General features: G+C 45.7%; 1 protein-coding gene across 1 annotated transcript in view; it reads left to right on the forward strand.

Moving 5' to 3' along the window:
• The window catches only part of LOC121296635 (fatty acid synthase-like), a 31,493-nt gene extending 13,868 nt beyond the window's left edge, over positions 1-17,625 (forward strand). Inside the window, exons 13-41 of the mRNA XM_041222392.1 lie at positions 142-276; positions 827-1,030; positions 1,195-1,310; positions 1,657-1,832; positions 1,962-2,153; positions 2,560-2,640; positions 2,948-3,133; positions 4,338-4,517; positions 4,820-5,334; positions 5,935-6,321; positions 6,764-6,928; positions 7,023-7,141; positions 7,532-7,686; positions 8,027-8,230; positions 8,372-8,522; positions 9,001-9,179; positions 9,648-9,767; positions 10,081-10,203; positions 10,651-10,874; positions 11,085-11,277; positions 11,495-11,646; positions 11,766-11,857; positions 12,314-12,711; positions 12,970-13,158; positions 13,613-13,840; positions 13,995-14,215; positions 14,571-14,669; positions 15,145-15,396; positions 16,086-17,625. Coding sequence (XP_041078326.1) covers positions 142-276; positions 827-1,030; positions 1,195-1,310; positions 1,657-1,832; positions 1,962-2,153; positions 2,560-2,640; positions 2,948-3,133; positions 4,338-4,517; positions 4,820-5,334; positions 5,935-6,321; positions 6,764-6,928; positions 7,023-7,141; positions 7,532-7,686; positions 8,027-8,230; positions 8,372-8,522; positions 9,001-9,179; positions 9,648-9,767; positions 10,081-10,203; positions 10,651-10,874; positions 11,085-11,277; positions 11,495-11,646; positions 11,766-11,857; positions 12,314-12,711; positions 12,970-13,158; positions 13,613-13,840; positions 13,995-14,215; positions 14,571-14,669; positions 15,145-15,396; positions 16,086-16,223 — 5,574 coding nt within the window. The 3' untranslated portion in view covers positions 16,224-17,625. The remainder of the gene's footprint in view (positions 1-141; positions 277-826; positions 1,031-1,194; positions 1,311-1,656; positions 1,833-1,961; positions 2,154-2,559; positions 2,641-2,947; positions 3,134-4,337; positions 4,518-4,819; positions 5,335-5,934; positions 6,322-6,763; positions 6,929-7,022; positions 7,142-7,531; positions 7,687-8,026; positions 8,231-8,371; positions 8,523-9,000; positions 9,180-9,647; positions 9,768-10,080; positions 10,204-10,650; positions 10,875-11,084; positions 11,278-11,494; positions 11,647-11,765; positions 11,858-12,313; positions 12,712-12,969; positions 13,159-13,612; positions 13,841-13,994; positions 14,216-14,570; positions 14,670-15,144; positions 15,397-16,085) is intronic.
• Positions 17,626-18,156: the final 531 nt, after the last annotated feature.

Below are 18,156 nucleotides of genomic sequence, written 5' to 3' on the forward strand. Positions count from 1 at the left end.
GAACACATTTTTCCAAAGTAATTAATCTTTGTCAGGCGTAGAGTGCACACATACGCAGCATGCTAAGAAAGCCCTGCACTTATAACGAGTGTAAGCCACAGTACTCCCTGGTAATCCTCCCTGTGCGCATGTGCCCCCCAGGAGGCGGTGAGCCAGTTTGTTGCTAAGCTGAAGGAAGAGGGCGTCTTTGCCAAGGAGGTGCGCAGTGCCGGGGTAGCTTTCCACTCATACTACATGGCCTCCATCGCCCCCTCCCTGCTCGATGCACTCAAGAAGGTAAGGGAAAGCAACGGCTGGGTCACACAGGAACGGGTTCACTTTATTCAAAATACTGCTCCCTATTGGTTTTCAGCAGTGTTGAAAAACAGGTACCTGCAGTCCGTAGCTATAATGTTATAAAACAGTAAAATAGCTTTGCTTTTGTTTGTTTCTTTTTTTTTTTTTAACCCTTTCATGCAGGGCAACCTCATATGGGGACGGATAAAAAAAAAAAATAATAATTTTCTTCTAGTCTTTATATGGGGACATGTAGAAAACGCAAATGCATGATACAAGGATAACATTTTTTCTCCATATAAAGCAATGGACAAAAACATGTTCAATGAAAATATGTGTCCGAAACTAGTTTGTTCAGCTATTTTCAATATTTCATGCATATTGGGTTAACCAAACTTCATGTAGTGTTGCATAAGAGTTTGTTTCCGCTCACTCGGATTGCTCAGTACCGCTCTGAGCTGCTCAAGAGGAACTGAGCATGGTGTTAGGTTGGTTCTTTCACTGAGCTGCTCTGACTCAGCCAGTGTTAATGATTTCACCCCACCTCCAGGTGATAAAGAACCCGAAGGAGCGCTCCCCTCGCTGGATCAGCACCTCCATCCCACAGTCAAACTGGGAGAGCCCCCTGGCGCGGCTCTCCTCGGCTGAGTACCACGTCAACAACCTGGTGAGCCCTGTGCTGTTCCAGGAGGGCCTGAACCTGGTGCCGGACAACGCCGTCGTCGTGGAGATCGCCCCACACGCTCTGCTGCAGGTAACCACGGCAGCACACAGTGCAGGGTACAGGGTTATCATCAACAAACAGAGCCAGATACATTCAAAGCAGTTCTAGTTTTCTAGTACTGTAAACACAGTTTATAAAGTTATCTCTATTCTCCTCTCTATTTTCCTGGTTTAACGGTTTGTCTTCCTTCGCAGGCAATCCTAAAACGCAGTTTGAAGACCACTTGCTCCATCCTTCCTCTGATGAAGAGAGGACACGCCAACAACCTGGAGTTCTTCCTGTCTCACATCGGCAAGGTCTACATGAGCGGGTGAGGGGGGGTGGCTGGGGGGGGTGCGGGGGGTGGAGGGTGGCTGGGGGCGGGACTTCCTGTTATATCTTGTGACATTGCGGTCTGCACTTGGTTTTGCTGGGTCAAGATTTACCAAAGTGTACCAAACTAAACCCAAAGAAAAGCCAGTGGATGGCATGCTCCTGATACAAGAGAGTGCTTCAATTTATAGCTGGCTAATTAACACATTTATTTCTGATTAGTTTATATTCACACATTTACCAATTTCACTACTTTTTGAGCGGTGTTGTTTTTTTGTTATTTCTAATACACTTGAGAGGACCAAGAGACTGATAATGTGTTTTTTTTTTTTTTGGTCTCTCAGGATTGACGTGGACTGTAACAAGCTGTACCCCCCTGTGGAGTACCCCGCCCCCATCGGAACCCCCCTGATCTCCCCCCACATTGTCTGGGATCACAGCCAGACCTGGGACGTCCCGAGCATCGAACATTTCCCAGCAGGCTCTGGGGGGTCCAGCTCCGCGACTGTCTATAACATTGGTGAGTATTGGAGAGACTATACTGTACAGAATTCAGTGATGCTTCCACACAGCTGTTGTTAGAAAGGCTATAGTGAAACTACAGTACTATATTTTGATGTATTTAATATTTAATTTTGTTTCTTGGTAGATATGAACCCGGAATCTCCAGACTCGTACATGATTGGCCACTGTATTGATGGGCGTGTCCTGTACCCAGCCACGGGCTACCTGGTCCTGGCCTGGAGAACGCTGATGCGGACCTTCGGAGCCGTCATGGAGCAGACCCCTGTGATGTTTGAAGATGTGACCATCCACCGGGCCACCATCCTCCCCAAGACAGGTGAGGGAGTCAGGACAGGGCCACGGATCAGTGTTCCCAAAACAATCAAGTTCGCATTGCAATTACTACATGCAGATGCAACGGGCAGTGTTGTATGATGCACTGCCTTTACGGATTCTGTCCCTTGTCGGTGAGATGAGATGAGGTTAAAAGCTCTAAAACCTTCTATGCAGATGAGCCCGGCTCTTTTGCATTGTGGTTAAGATGCTCACTTGCAGTGCGCAGGGTCACTGGTTCACACCAAGCCTCTGCCCTTTTACACATAAAACACCTTCCACTCATCAAAGTGCTTCAGTTAGAATTAATGTGGCATTGTATGATGAGTACTAAGATCATTTTTCACTGATAACTGTTCAGCTTCTTATAAATTGTCTGGCTGCTCTGTGTGTTTCTTCTCTGTTCACAGGCTCAGTGCAGCTGGAAGTGCGCCTCATGCCAGCTTCAAACAAATTCGAGGTGTCTGAGAATGGCAATCTGGCTGTCAGTGGTATGTACCAGGATTGTTTTCTTTGTCATTGCTTTGGGTTTGAGACTAGTTCTGTTGATCTCAAAAACAGCAGTATGCCACAGTTACATGTCTGTATTGTGGAAGAAGGTTTTCTACATATATTTTCCTGTGAAATGTAGGTCAAGATTCCCAGTGCATGGGTATAACTATATATCAAGTTCTCACAGGAATGTTCTGCTTGTTTTATATTTTATTCACATTGTGGATTGTGAACACTTACAGCCCTATCACACTTAGAGCCTTCGCTTCCCCAGACTGACCTACTTCATTTGTTTCATCTCTCCAGGAAAGGTTAGCCTTCTGGAGGAGGCCGTCCTGAACAACTTCCGAAACCAGATGGACGTCCCCCCTGAGGGCAGAGATTGCAACCCCAAACTGCGCCTGACCTCCAGCGAGATCTACAAGGAGCTACGCCTTCGAGGCTATGACTACGGCAAGACCTTCCAGGGCATCCTGGAGTCCAACAACGCAGGTGAGAACTCACTAGCTGCACTGGGGAGCTGTTGACTTGTATAGATGTAATGCAGCTGAGTCCTGGTTTTACCAGGACAGTGCCTTTTCCCATCAACTGTCCCGGTGTCCCGACATATTTCCCCAATCTTTAAAAAAGTACCGGTTTGCAAAGGAGCCAGCTAGCACTATTTACTTTAATCACGTAAACAATCAGCAAATTAAAAGTTATTTTACAACAAATGTGCCTAAATAATTGAGTGCTTACCTGAAAAGCAGTAAATGCTAAATTGTAGAATATTTAGTTTTTTTTATGTCCACCTTTTAAAGACATTCTATTCTGTGAATTATCAAACCAAATAAACAGAACTATCATAAATTAATTTAAAGAGATAAGGAGCATTATAGAGATAACAGAAAGAAAAAGTGACTGCAATCCCAGGGTTATCTGATATGGAGCTGACACTAAATGAGTGTGAGGTATAGCTTGTGTGATACAGGCATCCCTTTCATATGCGAGCAGCATGCTGTAGTGAGAGAGAAGATCTTTACGACCGTAAAATGGCCACTGAGAGTTTTGAATTCTTGGATGGGATTTATAAAACGCACACAATGGTATACACATGCAATTAACATGTGATTTGCGGGGGCAGTGTCTCTGTGTGCTTTAGCCCTTGATGCATATGTAATTTTATATATGCATATGTAATTCTGGGGCGTTTCTGAACGAAACCGCTAAAATTGGGAGGTGGAGTTTGCAAATGAGGTCTATTAAATGTTCAGTCTAATTTATTAAAGCTGCCGGTTTTGGAATGTGTAGCCTACACACGCATGGTTGACCCAAACCTGCTATGTATTGTGAGAGGTGTGTAATTCTCCACCGCTAAACCACGGTGAGGGGTATTTAAATTGTTTGATTTGCTGAATCATCTGCTTCACCTAATTAGCATTACAAAATAGGTTGTTATTTTTGATGTGCAGCCATACTGAACACGCACATTACATGGCTTTTTGCAATTGGTTTTTCCCCCTTATAAAGTGTACATTATAGAACAAAATCACCTCCTAGTAGACCAACAGAGCATAGGCTCAGTCACTGAATAGACAATCATTGCTGATTCAGAAATGGCCATACTATCATGAACCAAGCAGCAATAATAACATATCATTGACCTGTAAAGCATTTTGCATCTTCTCATCCCTCACCCCTGTCTCTCCTTTTCCAGGTGACCGCGGGAAACTGCTGTGGAATGGGAACTGGGTGACCTTCCTGGACACCATGCTGCAGATGATTGTGGTGGGGCTGTCCGGACGCAGCCTGCGTCTGCCCACGCGAATCCGCTCCGTCTGCGTGGACCCCAGGCTGCACGAGGAGAGGGTGCGAGACTACGCTGAGGACAAGAAAGGTACAGAGCCAGGCAGGAGGATCTATAAAGCACAGTTGCGGAGGGGAGAGGGATTCGGATTGGCACCAACCTTGCTTTACAAATCATGTGCCACAGGATGGTCATTGAACTATGGCTACCAGCATTAGGGAGTCAATAGCACAAACACATTTGTGTTTATTTTGCCTTACTGTGTTTATTTCTCTCACTTTGGTGGCATTTGAAAAAGTATGTGAAGCAACAGGAAAACATGACAAAACTACACTATCCATTTTCCTGGGTGAATTTGTGCATCTAGTGATTTGTATACTTTGTGTTCACAGCGGCGGATGTTGTCGTCAACCGTTGCCTCGACAACATTGTGGCGGGCGGAGTTCTGATCTGCGGCCTCCATGCGACTGTGGCACCTCGTCGCCAACAGCAACAGACCCCGCCCACGCTTGAGGAGTTCCGCTTCGTGCCGTATGTGGAGACAGAGTGCCTGAGGGGCAGCGAGAAGCTGCAAGACGGGCTGGGACAGTGCAAAGGGCTCATTCTGAAGCTACAGAGGAAGCTGGCTCAGCAGGGGGTGAAGCTGGCAATCCCAGGGCTGGAGCAGGTGGCAGGAGGGGTGTCTGTGTCTCAGTCAGGGAAGGGTCTCCTGCACCTCCTCTCAGTGCTGTGCAAGCTGGAGCTGAATGGGAACCTGCACTCAGAGCTGGAGCAGACTGTGGAGCGCGAGAGGGGCTGCCTGGGAGAGGACCCCCTGCTGAACGGGCTGCTGGACTCCCCCGCCCTGCGAACCTGCCTGGACACCGCACTGGAGAACAGCAGCCCCGGACGCATGAAGATCCTTGAGGTGAGGGAGGCTGTCACAACCTATATCAGAAAAACACCTTTAAAACGTTCATTCTAACTAAGTTTAAGGGCAATTCGCTGGCATGTGAAAAATAAATCTGGTTTCAATCCAAATCGTTTTGGCACTGTCTCGAATGCTTTTAAATATGGAACAGTTTTAAGGTCCTCAGTCCCAAATGAACCACAAACTTGCCAGGTTTCTGTTCCAACCAAGTATTTGCTTTGAGATAGCTTTTATTTGCAGTGCACTAGAAATTATGTGCAGATTCCAAACGATTTGGTACCCTATAAAGTTGTAGCCTGTTTTTGGAACTTAAGAGTTTGTAATAGATTAGCAACAACAACAAAAAAAGAAACACAATGGCTTACTTCTCTTCCTCTTTAAAATGTCTTGATATGAAATGGGTTTGCGGTGGAATTGTGGTGTTGTAATCCAAATGCTGGTACACAAGCATCCTTTAAAATACCATGCTAAATGCAACATAATTGGAAAGTATAGGAAAGAACAGAGAAGTATGGCAAATCATTGTCAAGAAGCGTGGCAAGTGCATTGTGAAAAAAGAAGTGCGGAATGTCTGAGCAGGTCTTATTACTCCCGCAGGTTTTTTCTAGCGATGGCCGCTTGTTTTCCCGGATCGTCCCCCTCCTCAATATCCAGCCCATGCTGCAGCTTGACTACACCGCCACGGACCTGACCTCCGACCTTCTGACAGCCCACCAGAGCGATCTGGAGGCGCTGGGGGTCTCAGTGGCTCAGTGGGACCCAAGCAGCAGCCCGGCTCCCGGGAACCTGGGTGGCATGGACCTGCTGGTGTGTAACAGTCCAGCCAGTCCCCTGCGCAACCCCTCCGATGTGATTTCCAACCTGGCGTCCGCAGTAAAGGAGGGTGGCTTCGTGTTGCTGCACACCCTGCTGAAGGGAGACACGCTGGGGGAAACCATCAGCTTCCTCACCGCCCACAACCAAGAGCAAGGGCTCTTCTCACAGGTACAGCAGTAGTGCTGGCATGTTTTACACTGGCACTGGCTAAAGCAAGAAGCTGTTATTCCACAGTCATTAGCCGCATATACAGTTGGTTCACATCAAGCTGCAGAACAATCTTTTAAGTGAAAAAATAAAAATGGATTGCAAGTACTGCATAGTTTTAGTATGTGAACAAACTCAAAATAGAAATGTCAAACCTTTAAAATCCATCAATCCTTTGTTCATCTCTCGGTTATTGACCTTCATTAAAATCTCAGTGACCCAAAGTATAATTTCCAACAGTGAAATTGTCCCTGGTGAATGTTCCTGTTGTTGCCAGTTGTGCTGTCTGTCCTCAGTTTTAGTTGTCCAGTTAACCGGATTATTTGAGAGTCGGTTGGACAGACTGGGTTGGAGCACACAGAAGTTAGCTGACGTTGTTTTCTCCCCTCTCTGATCACCACAGACCAAGTGGAAGGAGGTGTTCAGCCAGTCCTCTCTCCACGTGGTCGCCCTGAAGAGGTCCTTCTATGGCTCCGCCATCTTCCTGTGTCGTCGGCAGGCCCCAAAGAAGGTGCCCATCTTCCTGCCTGTCGACGAGGCTGACTACAAGTGGGTGGAACGCCTCAAGGTGAGTACACGACTACCTTAAAAAAATCTGCTACTTTACCCAGCACCGCCAAAGGTAAACTCATTTCAATATCAATGTGCTTCTCTCCCTACAGTCCACCCTTGCTGAGCCCTCGGACTACCCAATCTGGCTCACAGCGAGCAGTCGTGGAGACTCTGGAATTGTAGGTATGGTGAACTGCCTGAAACAGGAGCCTGGAGGAAACCGGATACGGTGAGAATGCCTTCTCTTAGAGTTTGGTTTAAGGATCATTGTCGTGGGATCGTAGGCCGCCCACTGAACCTTCAGTTGCCCTGAGTTGTGTAGGGAATTGCTGCAGTGACGGGACATTTTAAATTGGGGAGTAAATCAGGGGTAAAATAATTTGGGACTACATTTAAAAAAAAAAAGATAAGATATTGTGTTCGACATTCGTGTTGGCATTAAATAAAAGGATTGCCCTGTCTTACTTAAAGTTTAATCCTAGGATAAATTTACCACTCAACAACACCAGTCAGCAATGGGGCGTTTTACTCGGTTGTCTACCGGGATAATTTTGTAATGTTTGATGCAGTGTTGCCCGGAGCACGCCCTAGCGATGCCTCTGTCCCTCTGTTTTCACAGCTCTGTGTTTGTATCAAACCTGGACCCCTCATCGACCACGCCCTCTCTCGCTCCCACCCACAAGGACATGCACGCCGTCCTCCTCCGTGACCTCACAATGAACGTCTACCGCGACGGCCAATGGGGCGCCTTCAGACACACTCTGCTGCAGACAGGTACGCTCAACAACCAATGGCATCGATTGGGTTTCTGTAGAGAGAAAACAAATCTCACAAGCCACTCCCCAAGTTCTTATATTCTAACACATTATATTCATCAGGAAACAATTAAATTGGGTAGCAGATTATGCTAAATGTATACGCAGTTATACATTTACAAGTGCTTTGCCAGTACTTAAAAGTATGTCTGTCTGGGGTCACATTTTAGTGCATTTACTGTGGGGTTCCAAATGTTATTGTGGGGTCCCCAAAAAGGGTCCCTGGTAGGAATGGTTCAAAAATTGTGTATCTTATTGGGTGCGTGTGAATCATGACACTCAAACCTGAATCCCCACAGATCTGAGTGTGGAACAGACTGAGCTGGCTTATGTAAATGTGTTGACCCGCGGTGACCTCTCCTCTCTGCGCTGGATAGTCTCGCCCCTGCGCCACTTCAAACCCACCAATCCCAGTGTGCAGCTCTGCCAGGTCTACTTTGCTTCACTCAACTTCAGAGACATCATGCTGGCCACTGGCAAACTGCCCCCCGATGCCATCCCAGGTAAACTGCAGGGTGCCATTGTAATACTAGTCCTGCAATGGTGGCACACTGGATGTGTCATTGTACATGGCAGTGCAACCTTGGAAGAGATTTGTAAGGAGAAATTGGTTCCAGTCTTTTTGTAACATCCTCCTCTTGCAGGTGACATTGCACTTCAGCAGTGCATGCTGGGAATGGAGTTCTCGGGTCGTGACCCCAGCGGGAAGCGTGTGATGGGGCTGCTCCCAGCGAAGGGACTGGCGACAGTCGTGGACTCGGACAAGAGGTTCCTGTGGGACGTCCCCACCAGCTGGTAGGTTCTTTACTGTACAGTCGAAAAGGGTGGATCGGTTCCTGTCAATCCGGTACCATTCTACCAGTGACTTATCATAACATTGTAGCTGCCCTTGTGCTTCCATTGTCCTATAGGGTCTGGTTTTCAAAACTGAAATTCACTCAGTTACCAATTTCAAAATGTGCTTTTGCATGTAGTCCTAAGTGTAATTCTCTGCTTTTCTAAGATTATCTGTGTTGCAGAAGTGAATATGCAAATAGGTTACCAAGCTTGGAAAACTAGGCCTTTAGTGTAGTGCCAATGAAGAATTTAAAACATATACACGATGCAGTCTCTAATGTTATGTAATCAGCACAGCTATTCCATTATAGTAAAAGGCTTGAGTTACATAGTAAAAGCTTCTGGGGATATTTAAAGGCAAAGATTAAGAGCGAGAGAGACAGGGACCGGGTTGTGTTTTCCTGGTGAACAGGATGTGACTGTGTTTTGTGTGCAGGTCGCTGGAGGAGGCTGCCTCTGTCCCTGTGGCTTATGCCACTGCCTATTACTCCCTGGTGGTGCGGGGTCGGCTGCGCAGCGGGGAGAGCGTGCTTATTCACTCGGGCTCAGGAGGAGTCGGCCAGGCAGCCATCGCTATCGCCCTGAGCAGAGGCTGCAGAGTCTTCACCACCGTGGGTGAGTGACCAGACAGCTTCAGCAGTGTGTGCCGTGCAGATACAGCGCTAAGCTTTACAGCTTTTTAATCCAGGGTGTAGTTTTCAATGCGTTGTACAAAAGAAGCCCATAGGTGAGGCACTGTGAAGTGAATCCTGTTTAGCACTGATGTGTTTTATCACTTCAGCCCTGAGGAGTTGCTTGAGTAGTTAGTAAGCATGGATAACAAATAGATAGTCATACAGAACGCACATGATATGATATTAAACAGGTAATAAATATTAGGGAAATGTAGATGTATATAAAGTATCCATTTCTGGGCTACTGTCCATTCCAGGCTGTCACCAGTTTTGTTGCCAGTTTTATTTTCCATTTAAAAAAATTGCAAATTGAACCCGAATCCGTGGTTTTCTTGAGAAGTCCGTGGAGAGTGCATTGTTCTGAGCTGCCCTGGCAGTATATCACGTGTTACTCCTCCCTGGATTGCAGGTTCAGCAGAGAAACGTTCCTACCTCCAAGAGAGGTTCCCCCAGCTGGACAAAGACTCCTTTGCCAACTCCAGAGACATCACCTTCGAGCAGCACGTCCTGCGAGCCACCAGTGGGAGGGGTGAGTGAGGAGAGGGGACTGGGAGAGCAATAATCCATTCAGAAACATTCGAAATGCAATCATCCATTGTGATATTGGAACCAACTAGCAACATTTCAGTTATGTCTAGTTCTGTGTATTTGTAATGTTCAGATAGTTCTAACATCATCCCTATGGATGAATGTTTGTGGTTGTAGTTTTTCATCTTTGAGTATTAATCAGTGCATACCTATGTGCGAAACATTATTGCATTTACATGTTGATTGGATTCCAGAGTCCAGTGTCCAGGCAGTGCTGAAAGTAATCAATGTTTCTCTGTGTGTGTGCTATGTAGGTGTTGATCTGGTGCTGAATTCCCTGGCTGAAGAGAAGTTACAGGCCAGTCTGCGCTGTCTGGCTCGTCACGGACGATTCCTAGAGATCGGCAAATACGACCTGTCCAATAACAGCCCTCTGGGTGAGTAGGCACTTTCATACCGACCAATGAAAACATTGCGGCAACCACTGACACCAGCCAACTAAAATACAGGACTCTTCTTCTGTATTTTACTATTATTCCATCAATGTAATCGATTGTTCAGATGCTTTGAATAATCCATTAAAACAGGGGTTGCCAAAGCTGCTCCTTCCACTTCTGGTATTTGCTCCAACCCTGTTCTAAATTGTTTAAGTAAACCAGTTAAACCTCAGCCCTGAAGTAGTTCATTATATCATTTTACCTGTTTACCCTGGAATGGAATGGACCACACCTGCATGTGACGAACACAAGAAGGTTTCCAATTTGCTTTCGTCAGTATTATTATTATTAAAAAAAAAAAAAAAAAATAATAATAATAATAATAATAATAATATAATAATAATAATAATAATAATAATAATAATAATACTGCTGTTTTTTTCCTAGGCATGGCTCTGTTCCTGAAGAATGTGGCGTTCCACGGGATCCTGCTGGATGCGCTCTTTGAGGAGGGGAACCAGGAGTGGGAGGAGGTCTCGGAGCTGCTGCAGGAGGGGATCCGCAGCAAGGTGGTCAAACCGCTCCGGACCACCGTCTTCAAGAGAGACCAGGTGGAGGACGCCTTCCGCTACATGGCTCAGGGCAAGCACATCGGCAAGGTGGTGCTTCAGGTGAGGGAGCAACCCTTTCTGTTTGTGTTAATCATCATGGGCCCTGTTCATTGAGCTGTAACTCGTGAGAATGTTCTTTCCAAGTATGTGAATAGAATTTTTATATTATCTAAATAACTCATAACACTAATCATGAATGGGGGCTGAATGATTTTACCAGACCTTTGTTGCTCTAACGAGAGAAATTAAAGGACCTGTGTGTGTTTTCAGGTTCGATCGGAGGAAGGCGGGGCCCCAGCTCAGGAGAGCTCCCTCTCCGCCATCTCACGCACCTCCTGCCCCGCCTCCCACTCTTACATCATCACCGGCGGGCTGGGCGGCTTCGGCCTAGAGCTTGCTCATTGGCTGACAGAGCGAGGGGCTCGCAAACTGGTGCTGACATCACGATCCGGTATACGCAATGGTAAGAGCACTGACACATTGTGAGACCGATCTGGAACTATGCTTTAGCTGTTAATGGGAATACCAGCCATGTATGAAAAAGTCCACTTTGCTCAGCCATAGTTACAGCACAGAACAAAGAAAAATGAGTGCAAATACTATAAAGTCAGTTGTTTTGACACCCTTTCAAATACTTTTCAAGGCGTGCCTGAAGATAATGTTTATTCCGTGCTCCCCAGGGTACCAGGCGAAGAGGGTCAGAGAGTGGCAGGAGATGGGGGTCCAGGTCCTGGTCTCCACCAGTGACGTCAGCACCCTGAAAGGAACGCAGAGGCTCATCAAAGAAGCATGCCAGCTGGGACCAGTAGGGGGTATCTTTCACCTTGCCATGGTAAGTGTAGCTGCATCTCTGTAATAATAATAATAATAATAATAATAATAATAATAATAATAATAATAATAATAGCTGTTGTTCAGGTTGATAACTCAACTTTTTTTTTCTACCACCAGGTTCTGAAAGACGGCATGTTAGAGAACCTGACCCCACAGCACTTCCTGGATGTAAACAAACCCAAGTACAGCGGCACCATTCACCTGGACAGGTGAGTACTCTGGAGATCACTGAGGGGGCTGCAGCAGGAATAGAAGACGCCAAGTACCTTGTCCTCCACCCCAGCTGTCACTGTCACATTTACTTAGGGGGTTTCTAGCTTCTACTGAAGCTGGGTGAAAGCTAGAGATTTCAGACTTGTTAATTAACCCTGTTAATATCTTGTATACCTTATCTCAAAGCCTATGTCACATTCACTCAGATTTCCCTTACTCCCTTAATAGCAGGCTTTGAACAAAAAAGCCTAGCTCTCCTGTCCGAGGTCCCCCGAAGAAACATTAAATAAAATCAGGTCCATATGCACTTATAAAAGTCTACTACACATTCCATAGTAACAGCACAAAAAAAGAAAAAGAGAAAACAAACACATACAGTGCATCCAAATCCAATCCCCTTCACTGAATTGGTTGGCAATGAAAACACTTTGCTGTGGTTTTGTTGTTGCCAGGGTGACCCGCGAGAAGTGCCCGGAGCTGAGCTATTTCGTGGTGTTCTCGTCGGTGAGCTGCGGCCGTGGCAACGCCGGGCAGAGCAACTACGGCTTTGCTAACTCCACCATGGAGCGCATCTGCGAACAGAGACAGCACGACGGCTTCCCTGGCCTGGCAGTGCAGTGGGGCGCCATCGGGGACGTGGGCGTGGTCTTGGAGACGATGGGCGGGAATGATGCTGTGATTGGCGGCACCCTACCACAGCGGATTGGCTCCTGCATGGAGGTGCTGGACCGCTTCCTGAACCAGCCCCACCCTGTCATGTCCAGCTTTGTGCTGGCGGAGAAAGCCGTGACTGTGAAGGGTGAAGGGGCTGGCCAGAGAGACCTAGTGGAGGCAGTGGCTCACATCCTGGGTAGGTGGACTTAGCAAGCAATAGCCCCTAGCGTACAGTAGAACCTGTTATATCCGATCCAGTAAGATACGATACCCTCCATTAACTGATGCATCTCTGGCATGTGTTAAATCGTTCTAATGTAATGGAAGAGGAGTGAATGGGGCTGCAGTTAAGAGCCCAAAGCAGAACTTGATGAACTTCTTATCTAGTGCGATCAGGTAGGCAAACATTCAGTAGCACTGACACTGGTCCCCCTTGAATCCGTGTTTCCGGCAGGAGTGCGAGACGTGAGCAATCTGAACGCGGACGCCACACTATCTGACCTGGGCCTCGACTCACTGATGGGCGTGGAGGTGCGGCAGATGCTGGAGCGCGACTATGACATTGTCATGGCGATGAGGGAGATCCGCCAGCTCACCATCAACAAGCTTCGGGAGCTATCCAGCAAGCAGAGCAGCCCAGAGGGTGAGAGAGGGAGAGGAGTCGTTAACAACATACTCAGAGAACAGAGAATTTATAAATATACCTGCCACACTTACACAGTGACCTGTATTGTGTGTCCATATCTTAAACCACCTGTTCTTTTTAAATGGAGTATGTTGATGTTGATGAGGGGTTTGTTTCGGACAATTCCCCACCTTTATTTAATTTAACTTCAACAAACTACCACAACATTCAGTTTATATAGTGCTTCTATCAAGGACTTCCCAAAACACTGAATAAAAGCTTTACAAACAGGTACTAAGCTGGACTGAATGAGACAACAGGCAAGAATGCCATAGCTTGTTGCTCAATTACACCATTAACTCACTTTTTTGTTGTCTCTTATTGCACTTCTGGAAAGTATTTCAGTAGCAACATCAGGCAATGTGGAATCCTTTAGTTAAAAGAGTTTTGTTTATTTTTTCTGCTCGGGCAGAGTCCAGGCCGGATCCCCTAAAGACGGCGGGCCCCGCTGGTCTCACAGACCAGGACCTCACCATCCTGCTGGTGAACCCTGACGGGCCAACCGTGACGTGTCTCAATGAGGTGGAGAACACAGAGCGCCCCCTCTTCCTTGTGCACCCCATCGAGGGCTCCATCACTGCCTTCCGCACCCTCACCTCCAAGCTCAGCGTGCCCTGCTATGGCCTGCAGTGCACTAAAGGTACCCCGACTTCGGAAAGAATGCAAAGAACTCTCCAAACGAACATTCTGTTGTAACTTTTATTGTATTGATTACCATTATAAATTCTGGTGACTGAACTACCAACACTGTCAGCTTTACTGACGTCTTTGCTGCTTGCCTCTCTCCCTCCCAGCCGCTCCACTGGACAGCATTCAGAGCCTGGCCTCCTACTACCTGGAGTGTGTGCGGCAGGTGCAGCCGGAGGGGCCGTATCGCATCGCTGGGTACTCGTTTGGGGCCTGTGTGGCCTTCGAGATGTGCTCCCAGCTCCAGGCAGCCCAGCTCTCCCCCCGCCCAGTCGAGTGCCTCTTCCTCTTTGACGGCTCTCATTCCTACGTGGCAGCGTACACACAGGTGAGGGTCTGATTGAATTCAGCTGGAAGAGACACTCTCCAAAAACAGAACTGCACGTGGGCAACAGGTTAAAGGTGTAACCGTCAAGTCACTGACTCATCTGAAACCTCATTTAACCTGCAGTTTATGAATTAGAAGTATACAGAAACCTTCCTATATAATACAATTATATAGAAACCTTCCTATCTAGAATTATATAGGTCAACAATACCATAACGGCTAATGTTGGACTACCTAAGGTTACCTTTGGTAAGGTAGTCCAAGACTTATGCTAATTGGGGTATGTGCAACCAACCACCAGTGCTTTAGATGCGTTCACATCTTAAATCTTCTTTCTTTTGCTTTTTCTGTGCAGAGTTACCGAGCAAAGTTAACCCCTGGCAATGAATCGGAGGCAGAAACGGAAGCACTCTGTGCGTTCATTCAACAGTTTACCGGTGCTGAATATAACAAGGTGAGCTTATCCATCTGCCATCACTGTTAACACTCAACTATAAGCAACCCTAAAAGAAAGGGGTTAAAGGTAGACCAGCATTTCAATGATGTGTCAGGGATTTCTGTATCTATCTTGAATAACCCTTAGAATTAGGCTTATGGGCCCATATTTTCAAAGTGTTTACTACAGTCTTTAATTACTTCTCTACTTTTATGGAAGTGGTAAAATATCTGTTCATTTTTCAAAACTAGAACCAGTCAACTAAGTAATATAATCCAAGCTCTCTTAAGCAAAAAATAGCAGAATCAAGGAAATGCTTTGAAAATAAGGCCTACTGCAGCTTACGCATTTGGGCAAATATGTACAAAGAGCACCATTGTCTGTGGTGACCGGTCTAATGGAATCCTCTTACACATGAATATAAAGACCTCTGTCAGATGTTGAGGTCAGCCCCAGCAGGCTTGCCTGTATTAACCCTCCTCCTTCTGCACAGCTCCTGGAGATCATGCTGCCCCTATCAGACCTGGAGTCTCGCGTCAACATCGCCGTGGACCTCATCACAGCCAGCCACAAGAGCATGAGCCGAGATTCCCTGCGCTTCGCCGCTTCCTCCTTCTACTACAAGCTGAAAGCGGCCGACCAGTACGTTCCAGCCAGCAAGTACCACGGCAACGTCACCCTGCTGAGGGCCAAGACCAGCAGCGAGTATGGGGACAAGCTGGGGGGAGACTACCGGCTCCACGAGGTGAGAGCTGGAGGGAGGAACTGCTGTGTTTGCAGCTGGCTTGCTTGCTTTTGGCTGATTTTATAGTATTTAACCAGGGATGACAGGTTCTTGGTTGGTTTTGATTGAATAGTTCTTTTCTCACCTGGTGCTCCTGGGTTCCTCCAGCTGCAACAACAGGAGTAAGCATGCAGGTGCTCCAATACAGAACCTGTGCACTCCAAGTTCAACTTTCCGTGGTAGTACTTCAGATACACCTGCCTAGCACTGGCGGTCACGAATTTAGACTGACTAAGAATAGATGAATGAGCTAGATTGTCTATTAACTCTAAAACACTGATTATAATTCTAAAATAAGACACCACTTTATATGAATAACAAGCCCGTCTGAAGGGTTTGTTCTGGTTTGGTAACTTTACGGGGGTTGGTTTTGCCTTTCTGAAAAAAATCGCGCTCATGAAATGGAGTAAATCGCTTTAAGAATCTAGCCCAACGTGTTCTTGTGTTCAGCTGCTCTCTTGTGTAGTACACAATACTGACTAAGTTGAAGGCACAACTGTGATCAAACACCTGTCTAGGGTATTTTTCACTTTTATATCATTAAAAAAAGGTTAGAATTTGTTCTGTTAACCTTGGTCTAAGTTAGAGCGATCAGACACTAGGTGACAGTGGGAATACTAACACGGCGTCTCTGGCTTGCATTTCCACAGGTGTGTGACGGGAAGGTCTCTGTCCATGTCATTGATGGGGACCACCGCACCTTCCTGGAGGGAGAAGGCGTGGACTCCATCACAGGCATCATCCACAGCTCGCTGGCAGAGCCCCGCGTCAGCGCCAGGGAGGGCTAGGACCCCATCGGCCCACCACACTCCGCTTACTGACCCGTGCAATAGCGTTATGGTACAAACGACTGGATTTACCAAGTATTTGCTCTGGTGTAAAGGGTGCAGCACTCTTAATAATGCTAGCGTGCAAAACTGTGACGAGACAACTACAGTCCATGTAATGGTCCCTAAATGTGTTTTATTTGTAGTTTTCTGAATACCTGTAAGTTAATTTTAGAAAGTGCAAACTTATCAGTGGAGCAAAAGCTTGATGAATCTGTCCAAAGGTCTTGTGGTCCTACTACAGTTCAGCAAGCGTTTCATTAACAGCTTTCCAAACATAAGTACCTATAACATTCTCAAATATAAAGATGTCATGTTGACCTCATTTTGAGTGCTGGCCTCAACGGATGCTATCAAGTTAAGCCATAATGGGCCATATTTTTAAAATGTTGCTTCTAGTCTTTAATTAACTCCTACTGTTTTTTAAAGCATGTAAATGTTAAAGCATGTAAATGTTACATGAGAAAAATTGGAATACATGACTTACTTGTTTGGTTTTAGTTTTGTAAAATGAACCTAGAAGTTTTACCTCTTAAAAAGAGCTAAAGACTGGAGTAAACGCTTTGAAAAAAAATTTCAATAACTGAATTAGACAAAGAAAAAGTGTCTGCTAAGGGGTATTTATCTTTTGTCCACAAACTAAAATATAAATGGGCATTTAGTTGCATGATTGTATAGCCAAAGCTAGGGCCCCACCCTGATGATGCAGAGCTAGTAAGGTGCGTATTGCAAGTTCACACCAAAAAACAAACGTACATTAGACATGTGTACATATCTAGAAACACCAGTAGAACTGCATGTGATATGTAACCACAGTACAGTGACGTTGCGATGAAACCGTATTTAACACTGTTTTCTTCAACAGATGAAAACCTTTTTTCCACTTGATTTCCCATTGCAGGTCATTTTGTTTGTAAGGTCAAATACTTTGCCTGTTGGTGGCAGAATTCCCTAAGGACTGTTGATAAAGGTATTAGCATATGAAAACAAAATAACAACAGTGCACAATATTATTGCCAATGAGGGGAACTACTAAACCTGGGGATATTGGAAAGCAGTGTATCCTAAAACTGTACAGAGAGGCATTGGCAAATGCAGGCAACACACAGAGAGACAATAGGAAAAAAAAAATGTCATCCAGCTTAGTTTGTCCAAGTCCTTTAACATTCATCAAGGTGTAATCTCTTTCACCTGTAGCTGACTGAGCTGAGTAATATAAAAGACCCGGAAATCGGGGTTCAGTTCTCAGTCACTACCTCTGTATAATGCTAAGGGTTCTTCATACCTTACCATGAAGTATAACATCTTTGTATGGTATATTTTCTGGCAGTACTGTGTAATGCTATAGTATTATTTTCATATGGTTTATGCCTTCAGGAAGGCCATAGATGGAGTTCATTATGCTTGTTAAGCTGGGCAATTGTATTTATAAAATCGCAGTCAATGTTGGTTAACCGAGCTAGGAACCACTGCTGTTGCTCATGCTCAGTGAGATTGCAAACTACAACTGTATTTATTTTCCTGAGTATTATATATCCTGTTATATATTATATATTATTGCAAACGTACACAATAATTAATCATGACATTTTATTTCCAAAATTCACTGTAATAGCAATGGTAGCAGACATTTGCCAAGTACAAAATATTGAATAGTAGCCTAGAACAAGTAAATGTGCTTCTTAACTGAATCTACCCCATAGAGAAGCATCTTGGTTCAAGTGATCTCTTAGCAGGATGCACTTACAAGCAGTAGCCTACAGTGATAGCGCTGAATAGAACACAGCAAACATGACCGACAAAGACACAAAGAGATCTGATGTTGGAGACTTTTAATCAAGTCTGTGAAGAATCAGATGCTTTGTAATTTAAAACTGTAATAGTAAATGTTTGT

This window comes from Polyodon spathula, chromosome 21 (genome assembly GCF_017654505.1).
Source record: "Polyodon spathula isolate WHYD16114869_AA chromosome 21, ASM1765450v1, whole genome shotgun sequence".
In the NCBI taxonomy this organism is placed as follows: domain Eukaryota; kingdom Metazoa; phylum Chordata; class Actinopteri; order Acipenseriformes; family Polyodontidae; genus Polyodon; species Polyodon spathula.